Source organism: Humulus lupulus, chromosome 8 (assembly GCF_963169125.1).
Source record: "Humulus lupulus chromosome 8, drHumLupu1.1, whole genome shotgun sequence".
NCBI lineage: Eukaryota > Viridiplantae > Streptophyta > Magnoliopsida > Rosales > Cannabaceae > Humulus > Humulus lupulus.
Window position 1 is genome coordinate 60,491,756 of NC_084800.1, and position 14,811 is coordinate 60,506,566.

A 14,811-nucleotide genomic window follows, 5' to 3' on the forward strand; every position below is an offset into this window, starting at 1 on the left:
GACGGGCGTACGATCTCGGAAACCATGTGACCTCGGGAGATGTTATTAGCTCGAAAGTTGATGTGAGACCTGGGAGAATAAGGCCTTGGTGATATATGATAATAACCTTGAATATCTTAAAGTATCATCAATAGCAAGACGCGGTCTACATTTATTACTGTAAATCCCCTAAAATCATGGGATATTATTTGATTAGTTATACGCCCCTTGGTCTTCAGGGGACGTTTCCTTTTACATCGGATTGCAGGCATTTAATGCCATTTAATTTATTTGCAAATATAGAGTAACTACCCGAAATATGTGGGATAATATTCTGCATTCTTCTCTATAAATAGAGAGGTCATGCACCATTGTAAAGGGCCGAATCTCTGAATCTGGAGAGAAAACTCTGAAGGATTCATACTTGAAGAATTTTCAGAGATCATCTTGAGTTTAATAACAAAGACTCGTGGACTAGGCAGATTTAACTGCTGAACCACGTAAAAATTGTGTTTTGTATTATCATATTTATATTGGCCATCACTGTTTGTTGTTTACGTGCTCTTCTTTCACTGTTGACGAAAAACGGCGTCAACAACGTGGACGCCACGTGGTCGGAGCTGATGTTGTAAGGTCCTACCTCTTTAGCTCGAGGTAACCAAAGGTTGACCAAGATTATTTAAGGGCCGAGACAGGGATATGAAGGCCGCAAGCCAAGAAGGCATCCAGCTCGAGGTACGAGCTGGAGTGGGAAGCTGTGACTCCTTATAAAGTCAACCACGCAATGTAAACGTGCATATATCAGACATCACGTGTCTGATATATCCCTGAATTCTCGGACACGCAGCATGAACGTGCGTATTCAGGCACCCACGACCGGGTTGGGCCGTGCGGCCCATTATCCCCCTTACCTATTGATTAGACCACACTTCATTTGTCAGGTTTTAGGAATTAATCATAAATGTCACAGAAGTGACATGATGGGTAAGAAGGTCACGGGATAACCCCCATTACCAACTATGGAGACCCTAGGAATTGCAAGGGGTTGGATTCTATTGTGTAATGAAATACCTTGTAAGAGAATACCAGAAGCATAGCAATAATATTGGCTGGTGGAGTAGACGGATTTTAACATTTGAACCACCTAAAAACGTAGTTGTGTCATCAGTCCATTTTAAGATCATTCATCTGTTTCGGTTCATTATTAAGCACTAATCTCTTTCTCTTATTTTCTTAATTATCTGTTGGCGAAGAACCGCGTCAACAGATGAGATGGAGAAAATAATAAAGATATTATCTATATTATTTTCACTAATTTGATAATACATAGAAAGTGCTTGAAAAAATCTATATGCTATTAGTAAACATAAATATAGATAACAAGATGAAGAAATAGAGATGAAAGAAAATAAATCACTCAAATATATAAACTTTAAGTACATGGTGAATCAAAAATACCAAACAAAGTCATAGTGCATATAGGATCATCCTAACCTTCCCAAGAAGGTTAGCCTATTATGCTAGACATTCTCATGAAATTCTAAAGAGAAAATATGAGAAATGAGACTAAAATTTGGTAGAGTTTTGCTACCTAAAAATTACATAGAAAATGTGAAGAAAGAGTCCCTATTTATAGAGGGAGAAAATGACTAAAAAGAAATTAAACAACAAAATGAGGTTTACAAAATAAATATGCAATATTAATAATAAAATATGATTTTGAAAAATTAAATCTTATTATAAATATTAACCTAGTTATTTTGGTGTATGGTCAAAATACTCTTTTTCTAAAGCACCAAAAAAAACATGAGCTCTAAAGCTCAAAATAACAATTTTGCAAGGCCCAAAGTGCACAAAACATGGGCTGAAGGGTGGCTATGGCAGAGGAGACTTTGACCCACTGCCAGCCAATGGGATCGCGCCACGTGGCAGTGGCTGGAGGGAAAGGATGCTTTGGATGGGCTACTGACTTTGTGTTTGAGCCGTTGGAGGTTGAGAGCTGGAACGTTGGGCTTGGGTTGCTTCGAATGGGCCTGCTGGAAGGTTGATGCTGGTCACGTTGAAGGAAAAGGGTTGTTGGAGCTATGTTGAAGATGGGAGGCTGCATGGGCATGAAGAGCTGTTGGAGCATTCGCACAGGTGGCGCGTGGAGAGGCTGCCAGGTGGGGCGTGTTGGGCTCTTTAGGCCGAAGGGATGCTGGGCTGCGTGGACTGTTGGGCTTTGGCTGGGCAACATCTCTTCAAGAATGCCATTTCTATTCTTTTTTTTTCAGATTTAATTATTTTCTTTTCTCTTCATTTCAAAGTGTCAAAATACAACTTTAATTCCTACAAAATAACAATAAATTAAATCATGATCAAATATTTTCATCCATAAAATATATCATATTAATTCCATGAAAATATTAATTAAAACTTAATTTATTTTTACATTTAAGATTAATAAAGTTGCACTTTTCACCTCTAATCAAAACACTTTTAAAGTGAAAGATATATCCACAAATTCGTCAAAAAACAACAATGAAGTAGGAAAAATGGTGGTTGGATTTTGTTTCTCCTGAGGTGCTCATTTTGATGGTACCATCCTCCGATCTTGAGGTGGCCAGAGCTCACTGAAAATTACAATCAAACTCACAACAACATGAGTTTTGTCTGGCTTGTGCGACTTGCTCTGATGTTGGTTGTCGACGACATTTTGGCCCCAAGCTCATTGATTGGTGCTCTTTTGGGGTGGTTGACAAGTATGGCAGTTGGATCTCCGATGGTAGACAATGATTAGTAATGTTCCCTCTTTGTGCATTGATAGGTGAGTTTTAGTTTTATTGTGTCATTTTAGGTTGAGTTTTATTAGTTTAGGGTCATTTTGTGCAAATTTATGCTTTTTCTGGTGTTGTTTCAAGAACAGAATGTTTTAGTGGAACTGGTGCGAAAAAGAGATTTAAAATTAAGAAAAGGACAAAAAATATTGAAAATTGTGATAAGAAAAAGTAGAGGAGTAGCGCTATCGTGCAGCACGACTACGCCAGTCATCCTGAAATGTGATTTTGTGTGATTATGTAGAGGAGTTTTGGAATTTTGCGATTTTAACCTAAAGAGCACTATATAAACATCTTTAGTTGTGACTTTATGAGAGTTTTGGCAAGCCCTAAACTCATAAACACTTTGGAGCCATTAAGGAGAGCGGGATTGGATCTGCATCTAGTTTTTCTTTCTTCTCTTTTATTTTCATGTGTTTTCTTAGTAATTTTATGGATGTTATTACTATGAACAATAACTAATTTTCTTTTCTAGGGTTTTAATGTAGCTTCTTGAAACTCTTTTATTAGTTAATTGAATTTTATGATTTCTTCCTCATTACTATTGTGATTTATTTTATTTGTGCTTAATGCTTGTGAATAATTAGACATGCTATAATCAAATAATCATAATTTACATATTGGATGAAAATATTTGTATGGATTGTGTACATTTAGGGTTTTTATTCTTAATGTATTTTATTTGTTAAAATAATCACATCAATATAGAATTTTCACATATAAATTGAGATTTTATATCTTGAGAAAGAGTATGAGTCGATTTAGTGAACCAGCTATCACAATAGGAAAAAGTATAATAAAATTGGATTAGCAACATAATAGACTGGATAGTTAATAAAACAAATTATCCTAGGTTTCATACACTAAATTAATCAATATTTATTTCCTTGTTATTTTTATTTTATTTAATAAATTTTTTCTAAATTTATTTGTTGGTAAATATTTAATCCTTATGGGTTTGACACTCTATTTATTCATTTTATTACTAGTTCATGATATGTACACTTGCATTATAAAAATTTCAAAACATGCATAAGAGAAAGGAGGAGACAAAAATAAGAAAGAGAGAATCAAAAACAAGTGGGAGAGGAATAAAAAAACTTGATTTTTGGATATGTATTTTTTAAAAAAAAAAAGTTATTATGAGTTTGGTATGTGATTATATAATTAAAGTTTTATCGGGTATTTTTTAAAGAAAATACAAAAATTCATGCTACATGTAAATTTTCATTAAAAAAATTAAAATCATAATAAAACATACATAAAAAATTCTTATTAATCTTTTTTAATTACCAAATAAGGTGTATAGTTGATTTTAATAGGTTTTATAAAAATAGAAAGTTATTATTTGATTTTGTATTTAAAAAAAAAAAAGATCAAATAGGGTGTTTAAGTGATTTGTTATTATTTAATAATGTATTTTAAATTATTTGATGTAAAATTTATTCTTGAGATTTTATTTTGATAAGGGTATAATTTTCATAAATATTTTTCACTATACACTCAATAATGAATTTATTTATCTTGTAGAAAAATTTAATGATTTTTTATTTATAACATGACATCTGATTAGAGAATTTGTAATTAAAAAAAAATGAAATGTGTAATACATGTGATCTAGAGGAGTAAGTTTTTGTTAATATATTGATTTTAGGGAAATTTGCGGCATTAATATTTATGTAGTTTATTTTGTTGCACTTAAATGCTTATGTAATTTTTTTGGCGGCAAAAATGCCTACCGTTACACATTTGGTGCAGTCAAAGGTCCTTACCGTTAAATCTCAGTTAAGTTTGACTTCGACCTGCATAATATCTATCTGGCAATTTCTAATTGGCTATAAATAATTAAATATATAAAAATAAATAAATTAAAGTGGGTAGGTAACCATTTGGTACCCTGTGTTTTTGCAAAGTATCATTTTGGTACCCTCTGTTTTCAATAATGCTCATGTGGTACCATGTATTTTAAAATTGTACATATTTGGTACCCTAAACTCAAATTTAATTAATAAAATTTTACTAATTTAATCAAACTGTTGTCAAATATGTAAGTTTCAAATTTAAATTTAATTACTTAATTACATATAACTGATGACAGTTTGATCATATTGACAAAATTTTATCTATCAAATCTGAGTCTAGGGTATCAAATATGTATAATTTTAAAATACAGGGTACCATATGAGCATTATTGAAAACAGAGGGTACCAAAATGATACTTTGCAAAAACATAGGGTACCAAATGAGTAAATTCTCAATTAAAGTAAAAACAAAGTCTCAATATCAAAACTTAAATTAAATCTGATTTTTTAAAATCATTAAATATTAAAGTTTTTTTAGTTGGAATGTAGTGAGATTTGAGGGACTATCAAGCTTGCCCATAGCTGATGTGCATATCAATAATTAATTGTTGCAATCCAAGTGGTTCAAAAGGACCTGGATCATGTTCAAACAAATTTAAAAACTCTGGTTCATCACAAAAACAGGAACAAAACCCTGAACCAAAACTAGAAAAACCCCATCTTGTCGAACCCCTTGGCTATGAACACTCCATCCACGAGGAACCCCAAACCCAGGAAACCCCATCTCGTCGACCCCGAACCCAGAAAACTTGCTCCCATCATCGTGTTTTTCACAGCCCCTCGATGACGACATCAAGTTGAAGTTGCAGATTCGACAACAACATCCTGCATAAGCCCTAGAACCGATGATAATATGCCTTTGTGTTTTATGCGAAGAAGAACAATTTTTTTTTTCTGGGTTTGGGATCCGACTGGGTTTGAGGTGCGACGGGGTTTTGAGTCTGGGTATTCGGGCAACAGAAGAAGGAGAGGAAATCGATGGGAAGAAGATTTTTTTTTCTAGGTTTGAGGTTTGATGGGGGTTTTAGTCTGGGTACTCGGGAAGAAGAAGAAGAGGAGGAAGTTGATGGGAAGAATAATTTTTTTTCTTTCTGGGTTTGAGCTCCGAAGGGGGTTTGGGTATGGGTATTCGGGAAGAAGAAGAAGAAAGGAAGAAGTCGATGGGAAGAAGAAGAACGATAGGGAGGAAGAAAAGGAGAAAAAAAATAAAAAAATTATTTTATTTTCTATATTTTGTTTTATTATAATTATTTTTTTTATTAATTTTTTAATGAATTTAATTTTATATAGTTTTAAACTAATTAGATTTTTTAAATTATTTTTAAAAATATTTATTAATTTTCAACTAATTAGAAAGTGACACGTAACTATTAAAGTCAAACTTAATTGAGATCTAGCGGTAGAAATTTTTTACTATACCAAATGTGTAACGATAAGTATTTTTGCCTCAAAAAAATTTACATAAATATTTAAGTACAATACAACAAACTACATAAGTATTAATATTGCAAATTTTCCTCAACTTTAAATGATGTACTTGCGACCCGTTGTAGATCTTGAATATCTTTATTTACAGCTAAGTACAATGTTCTTGTTTTTCCTTTTTCACGTTTCACGTTAGAGTTTAGAAGTAAAACAAAACCCTCATTAAAAAAAAAAAAAACCAAAGCATATTATTATCTAAATTAGAAAATACTCATTTATTATTTTATTTCGATCTACCCCCCTTGCAAACCATTTAATATGAAAAAAATGACACGAAAATTGATTTTTAGATTTATACTTGTTGACACCTAAATATGTTGATTTTAAGTTAAACAATAATAATAAGATGAAAGGCAGGAAAGACTTTAACCACGGCTGTTGGCATGGCTTTTTGGAGAGATTTTGAAGTTATGTTTGAATGAAATATAAAAAAAAAATCTTTTTAATTTAGAAGATTTTTGAGAAAAACAATGACTCACTAATTTTTTCATGAAATGCTTCTAAAAAAGTACAAGAAATTATTTTTTTTGTTTTAATTAATCTTTTATATTAGCTACTTTACTCCTATTTTTTATGAAAGAAAAAAAATAAATCACATCTTTATTCTAAATTGTGCAGATAATAATTTTAGAATATGCTTATTTTTTCTTAAAAAATATTTTATTTGATTTTTCTTAAAAAAGAATATTCAATTTAAAATTTTAATTTTATATATTTAGTTTTTTTGTTAATTACATTTAGATCTTTTGAACTATTTGAGAAAAATAATATGATTTATTTATTTATTAATTAATATTAATTCATATGTATGTATGCAATTCAATTTTTTTTTCTTAAGAAGAAGAATTGATTTTCAAATGTGTTCAAACATAAAATGTATATTATTATTATAAACATATATTTATAAATAAATTTGATATTTATTTTATAAGAGGTTTTATGCAGTATATATCAAACTCTGAGAAGTTATTCAACAAAAAACTCTTTCAAAATATAAATCCAAATAGAAATTATAAAGCTCAAATTTTTACTTATCTTCTTATGTCTAAAAGTAAAAGTAAAAACTATGTCAAACATGCCTACTATTATTTCTCAATGGCTCACACAAATCACCAAAAAATTGAATCTAATGTTTTATTCACTCATTCCACAATTACAACTTTTTTGACAATACCGTTGCCTCTTTTTCCTATTTTCAGCACCTAGATAGATATAATCTCAGAAAAATTATTCGATGATGTACATTGTAGTTATTTAGAGCATTCCACAAATTTTCAAAAAATTATTAATAGTTTACGAAGTCAAAAACAGGGTTCAAACTGTCAAATTTTACACAAGTACACAAAAAACAAGCAAGCATGCAACAGGCAGTTTGAACCCTAGTTTCGGTATCATAATTTATTCAAAATTTCTTAAAAAATTGTAGGATGTTCTAGAGAGTTACAATGTACACTGTTACATAATAAATTTTAGAATTATATCTATCCAGGTGCCGAAAATAGAAAAAAAAAATACCAGTATTATAAAAATCGCTCTATATATTTATATTCGTGCTACAGCATGAAAAATTATCATGTAGAGTTATTTGGATAAGAAGAAAGAAGTATATTTTCCAATCCTTTAAAATACATATTTTTTTCTTGAAAGTCTAATTCCAAGGTGAAATAAACGATTTAAAATATTTTGATAAAAGAGTATTTTTATATTTATATGTATTGTTTATTTATTTATTTATTTTATGTATGCAATGTATAAACAATAATTCACTAGAAAAAGGAAAGGCAATACTAAAATAAAAGAAATTAAGAGATGGAAAAGTGAGATGTTTCACTTTCTTACACATGGATCAGAAAATGAAGTGGAGAAAAAAGAATGGGTTTACACTCCACAAGAGGTGAAAACAATTTAAATATTTTTAATTAAATTTATATTTTTTAATAAATGTTTAAATTGAATAAAAGTTTTGTCAAATTTTTTTTTTGAACAAGAGTAAATATTAGTTCGAGGAAAATTTGATAATATCAGAATGAAATAAATATTATTTTAGTGAATTTGTAATTTAAATAAATATTATAATGCTCTAATATGAAGAACAGTCAACATAATTTTTTTTTTAAATCTTGAAACCAAAAAAAGAAAACATATATGTTTCCTTAAAAACACATTCCTAAATCCTGGATTCTACTTCTGGGTCTCACGGTCTTACCATACCATACCACTCCTCTTCTTCCAGACAGGTACTTGCTTTCTCTTTCTCTCATCATTTGGCTTTTACTTTCTTTGTGTCTCTTTAGGTTTGGTGTATTTTTTATTTTATTTTTGGGTCTTAATCGTTTCTTTTTCTTTTTCTCCTTTGGGGATAAAATTAGGGTTAGGGTTTGTGATTAGAAAATACCAGAAAAGGCAAAGACAGCAAAATAAAAAGGAAATAATAAACTAAAAGAAAGATGCAGCAGCCAGCGGCGATGATCCCTGTGATGCCTTCATTTCCACCCACTAACATCACTACTGAGCAGATTCAGAAGGTGCCCTTTTCTCTCTCTCTGGTCTTCCATAGTTGATGGGTTTTGTCTTTGAAAGTTGAAAACTTTGTTGATTAATTAGTGTGTGCGTGTGTGTGTTTTTCTTTCTAAATCTTATTCTAGTATCTTTCTCTGTTTTGACTGGATTTCTTTGTTTTTTTCTTTCTTTAATATTAAAATGGTTTATTTTTTAATTATGGGTTTAGGATGGAATTTGATTTTGTCATTTATAGCTATAGGAAGTTAATTTGGCAGCAGAAAGACATGGATGGAGTCTTAGCACATATATTAGTTGAAAGAGTGGGAAAACTTAGTTTGGTTTACTGAGGAAATATTTGATCAAAGACCAGATCGTTTTACTTTACAGATTCATTATGTTCTTTAATGTTGGTTAATGGAGATTTAATGCAATTGTGTAAAGGAAGGTATATAATTAATGTTGTGTGAGAGTGTGTCATACAAAAGGTTAGGATTTAATATTTAAATCGTCTTTGTCAGAAGCTTTTGATACATGCTTAGTATATATGTGATGGTATTTAACATTTGACCCTACTACATATGTTATGTTACACAATGTGTTGATGTGCAAAGCTGGCATCAACTTGAAGTTGGATTTTTGATTGCCCTTTGCTTGAACTTTGAAGTAATTTATTTTTAATGTATTTAAGGATCTTGCCTATCAACGTGGTTGTTAGTGGGTAATAGTACTTTAGGGTGCTTCCCACGCTTAAAGAAAATTAGTAAGTAATTAAAGAATGAAACCTCTAATTCAGTTAGTATAGTTGTATAATTCCTTTATGGGTGTTGGGTATATATATACTCTGTTCTTTAAAGTTTTTTCTTGGGTATATTCACATTACTTGTGCTTATGTCATTTCGTAAAGTCCCTATTTACTTATTTTCACTTATTCTTCCTTGTTTTTGGGGGGTCTATTATTAGGTGTTCTTTCCATGTTTTTTTATGAAATGATGACAAGGGTTGAAAAGAAATTGCCTGCAGTATATGTTTATTTCACAAAAGCATAGTATAGCATTACTAGTCTGGATTACTTGAAAGTTGAATTTAGAAAGACATTCAAGAAATAAATTCAAATGGAATTATGAATTGAAATTGCATATCACATTTATCAATTTGGGAAAAGACGAGACAAGGTTGCTTGTTCCATTTTTGGTTACCACGTGTCTGTGCTTTTCATCACAAGGTGTTTTTTCACTGGCTCAAGGCTTACTTTGTCCATTGCATAATTTGCATTTGGTTATTAAAACTTGGGTTGAGATTCACTTTTTTTTCCTTTCGGAATTTTGTGTTGTATTTGTGTATCAACCTTGATGTCAATTGGTTATTTTAATTTCATATGATGCATGTCTGTTTGTATGGAGAATCTTACTTTTTTTAATTGAAATCCTGTTTATTTTCTTTTCTGGCCATGATGCAGTACCTTGATGAAAACAAAAAGTTGATTTTAGCAATATTGGACAATCAGAATCTTGGAAAACTTGCTGAGTGTGCTCAGTAAGTGACTTCTCCTCTTCTCCTCCTATCTTACTCAGTGCCTGTATGCACTTTTGTTGTGAGGGGTCAGACTTTGCATCTGTTGCCCAAAATTTTATTGTCTACACTGTTAGAGGTATTAGAATGTTTGAATTTATTGCCACTTGCCGTATATATAGAATCATTTATATGAAAAATTGTAATAATCTGGGATCTGAAGACATCTTTACTATTTTTTTAGTGCATATTCTGCAGCAGGGAGCCTCCATTAAGAATAAATATTAGTTTATAATGTTTTTGTACATTCTTTTTAGTAGGCATAATGGTAAATCATAATCTTCATCTCAATTGTGGCTGTGAAATTCAATGTGTGTCTCGTGTGTCTCCAACTGTGCTATATGACTTCTGATATTTTTGATGTGGTATACGATCATTGTAACTTTTGCATGTCAAATAATGTCAGAAGGATATAGGGACATTGGTTTCGGAAGTTTGAAATTAATTCATGTTAGTTCTATTTGCAGATCAATTAGGGTTACCGATTCACGACATATAAGGATAAGATTATGCTGTGTAATGTTTGCTATCAGCATTGCCTGAAATATTAATCTAGCACAAATACAATTTGGAACTGTTATTGGTCATGTCTTTTTTTTATTATATTAGTATAAATAAGTGAATCTTATACTTCTTCCATACTTAAACTGGATGCAGTTAAGGTCGTCAAAGAGCTAGAGGTGCTCTCCTATGCCAATAATCTTGCGTTAGTTCTTATATCATTTCTTAGGTTCATATATGAACATTTCTTTTGGTTCGTATAGTAAAACATAATTTTTGATCATTGGCACACTTGACGCCTAATTGAGGCTGTAAGAGCCTCAATATCTAGAGATCCCAGGTTCAAACCTGGGTCTCCCCCATTTCCCAATCCCCCTCACCACTAGACCAACCTAGTGGCTTGTATAGTAAAACATAATTACAGCTGCATTGTTGGAACTTTGTTCTTAATACCCAAAGTGTGGACTCTGTTTCAATGTGCTTGTCCTCACAAAAATACAACTTCATTTACAATGAAACTGTGATGATCTAGGTACCAGGCTCAGCTTCAAAAGAATCTGATGTATTTAGCTGCAATTGCTGATGCCCAACCACAGGCACCAGCAATGCCTCCCCAGGTTTGTAGTGAGCAAGGACCCTAGTTTCGGTTAATTCATCTATTCATATTTTAATGATTTACTTGCTCATTTACACTTGCAGATGGCACCACACCCTGCGATGCAACAGGGAGGATATTTCACGCAACATCCTCAGGCTGCTGCGATGATGCAGCAATCAGGGATTTTTCCTCCAAAGATGCCAATGCAGTTCAATAATCCACACCAGATGCAGGATCAGCAACAGCAACAACAACACCAACATCAACAGCAGCAGTTACATCAGCAGCACCAAGCAGCAATCCATGCACAAATGGCAATGCGACCGGCTGGGACCAACAATGGCATGCACCCCATGCATCACGTTGAGGCTGCAGTTGGTGCCGGCGGCAGTCTTGGGCCTAATTCAGCTGCTGGCCCAAATGAAGGACGTGGTGGTGGCAAACAAGATGGTTCTGAAGCTGGGGCAGCAGGTGGAGATGGCCAGGGGACCTCAGCTGCTGGAGATGGAGAGGACCCCAAGTGACATGGCCTTGTTAGTCATTCCATATGGATGCATGTGGATGTTGATAGTAGATGGTTTTGTACTTTTATGCTCTGGCAATCTTGCTTAAAATTTAGTGGTTACAGATTAGGTAGGTAAGTCTCTGTTCTGAGTCTCTTGGCATGCAGTGAGTTGTGTGTTGAAATGGAACTGGTGGGTGGTGGTTAGAGGAGACTGTTTTTGGTTGTCAGTGGGAGGAGTGAAAGGTTGGAATGGAAGCTTATGGTATGTTGTAATTCATGTATGTCAAATAGTAGGTTACAAAGTCATCACACTGTTCCAAAAGTTGCTTGTCTCAGCAATAAGTTTTGATAATTGATCGTTTTAGTTTCTTAAATCTTCTCTGAAAAGGCTTGGTTAATTTTTCCTTCCAAACAAATATATCAAATCAGACTAGAGAAAGTGGGGACAATAAATTTAAAAAGGTTGTGGTCAAGGTAGTGTGCACCCGACTTCAAAAAACAAGTAATACATCCGCTAAGGCCTTGTTTAAGAGGAAAATAAAAAAATTCAAATGATTCTATTTTTTTTTGTTTGGATTGAACGAATAAATTAAGAATTTTATTTCTTGAAAAATTAAAACTTAAATATAGTATAATAATTTAAAATTTACAACAACGGTAAATATTTAAAAAAAAAGAATGCTCTTATTAAATTTGTGAAAAATATTTTTCTCTATTTTTTCCCTTTTATTTTTCTTCATGAAATTTTTCGTCCAAACAAGACTAAGAATCATGTTTTAATTTTAATATTATTGTTTATCTTATATAAGTAAACAAAATAGTTTTAATTTTGTCAAATATTTTTAATATTTCTTGCTCCACACGCAGTGGAAAAAAATAAAATTAAAATATTTATAGTTGTGTATGAAGTATAAAAATAATTATTAAAGAAGCTGCCGTAAAAGTCCACCCCTAGACAGATAGGATGGTGTTGGCCGTGGAACTTGTAACCAAGGTTCTAACCTCCTAACTTAACACTAAATATAAACCAAATTTTATTTTCTTCACATTTTTTATTTTTGAAATAAATAAAATTTATAAAATTTTTATTATTATGGATAGAAAGAAAAAGAAAGAAAGATAATAAATACTAAATAGTGATATTGAGATATATTTTCAAATAAAAACAGAGGCATTGAATATGGAATAAATTGAAGTCTATCAACTATTATATTCAGATATTCAGATATGGGTTATCTATGGTCCTCCTTTGTTAATTCATTGCATAATATTCCATTAATTCCTTCTCTTGGATGAATAATGATCGCCATGAAAGAGCAGAGGAAAGCTAAAGCTAAATCCATAGCTACGAAACTTGCCTACGTCATCCTTCTCGTCCTCACCTACACTTTGGCCTATCAATACGGCGTATTCACTTCTTCATCTTCTTCTCCGGTTCCTCACTCAGTTCCTTCGCTCGTCCAGCTCCCCAACCAGCTCGACCACTTCCGAGTCACCACTCACTGCGCAGACCGCCCGGTCCAACCCCACCTGGTCCGCCAAACAATCTTGGACCGGCTCTTCAACTCCACCTCCCCTTTCCACGACTTCCCACCACCGCACGTGCGAGGCCGCCTCCGTCCCAAGCGCATCAAAGGCTGGGGGTCCAAAGGCGCCGTATTTGAGAACCTCATAAGGAAAGTGAAGCCACGGACGATCATCGAGGTCGGCACGTTCCTCGGCGCCTCGGCAATTCACATGGCCAATTTGACTCGCCGACTCGGTCTCCAGACTCAGATACTCTGCATAGACGACTTCCGCGGCTGGCCCGGGTTCAGAGACCGTTTCAGGGACATCTCGATGGTAAACGGCGACGTTTTGTTGCTGCATCAGTTTATGCAGAACGTCGTATCCGTCAACTTCACGGAGTCGGTTCTACCCGTACCGTTTTCTTCCGGGTCGGTTCTGGATAAGCTGTGCGAGTGGGGCATATTCGGGGATTTGATTGAAGTGGACGCGGGTCATGACTTTCACTCCGCCTGGTCCGATATAGCCCGGGCCCACCGCCTCCTCACACCCGGAGGTGTACTCTTCGGCCACGACTTCTTCAGCGCCGCCGCAGATAGAGGCGTCAAAAGAGCCGTAACGTTGTTTGCTCAGCTGAATGGTCTCAAAATTAGAATTGATGGGCAGCATTGGGTCATGGTCCCACCTTAAAATTCCTCCACGTCAAACATATTTAATTTCAGATAAATTCAACATCATTTTTGAACAAGTAGTATATGATAGAGAAAATAATGAAAAGACAGAAGAAGGGTTTAAATCAGTGACGACAACAAATACATACGATTTAAATTTTAGGTTGGACTTTGTAGTTTGGACAGAACTCTATGTATTACTATTTTGTTATAGTAATTAGATCAAGTTGGAAATTGATTGGTTGGGCTTTAGTAGGCCAGGCATTTGTTTTTGTATATGTTTCTTGTTTATTATGTTTGGAGATGTATTAATTGCGATTGGACCTAAAACTAAAAGCCTTTACTGTTCTTAAATCGACTAGGTAACCACTTTTGTATGTTAGTCTCTGTTTTATATACAAAGTTTGATTTATATACATATATATAGGTCAGGTGGTTGCTAAGTTACAATTTTGAGTTTGATGCAATAGTGGTATGGTTACTAGTAACTACCTTAATGTTTGTTTTTTTGCAGTAACTACCTTAATGTTGATTGAAGGTTTGTTGTGAGAAAACACGACATATCTTGTTATTGATATATGTTTTGTTGGAACATTTTGTTCACGGCAATGTAAAGAAAGAAAGCCTGACTTTTCCAAAACAAAAAGAAAGATACGATCATTGTAGTAAGTACTATTAGTAACGAGTGCAATAAATTTTATGATAAATTAAAATAATTTATTGTGTAATGGCTTAATGGGATTGATTTTTTTCCTTTTTTTTTTAGTTCCATAAAAGTAATACAACACATAACCTTACTTTTTTTTTTTATATTGTT

General features: G+C 32.9%; 2 protein-coding genes across 2 annotated transcripts; both read left to right on the forward strand.

The window, feature by feature from the left end:
- The first annotated feature begins 8,240 nt into the window (after positions 1 to 8,240).
- LOC133797435 (GRF1-interacting factor 3-like) lies at positions 8,241 to 12,191 on the forward strand. Its single transcript, XM_062235330.1, has 5 exons — positions 8,241 to 8,379; positions 8,512 to 8,667; positions 10,101 to 10,177; positions 11,247 to 11,331; positions 11,414 to 12,191. The coding sequence occupies exons 2-5, from the start codon at positions 8,590 to 8,592 to the stop codon at positions 11,834 to 11,836; spliced, it is 663 nt and encodes a 220-aa protein (XP_062091314.1). The 5' UTR covers positions 8,241 to 8,379; positions 8,512 to 8,589; the 3' UTR covers positions 11,837 to 12,191.
- A 785-nt stretch (positions 12,192 to 12,976) lies between these two features.
- On the forward strand, positions 12,977 to 14,422 carry LOC133797436 (uncharacterized). The gene has a single exon (XM_062235331.1). The coding sequence runs from the start codon at positions 13,117 to 13,119 to the stop codon at positions 14,011 to 14,013; it is 897 nt and encodes a 298-aa protein (XP_062091315.1). The 5' UTR covers positions 12,977 to 13,116; the 3' UTR covers positions 14,014 to 14,422.
- The last annotated feature ends 389 nt before the right edge of the window (positions 14,423 to 14,811 follow it).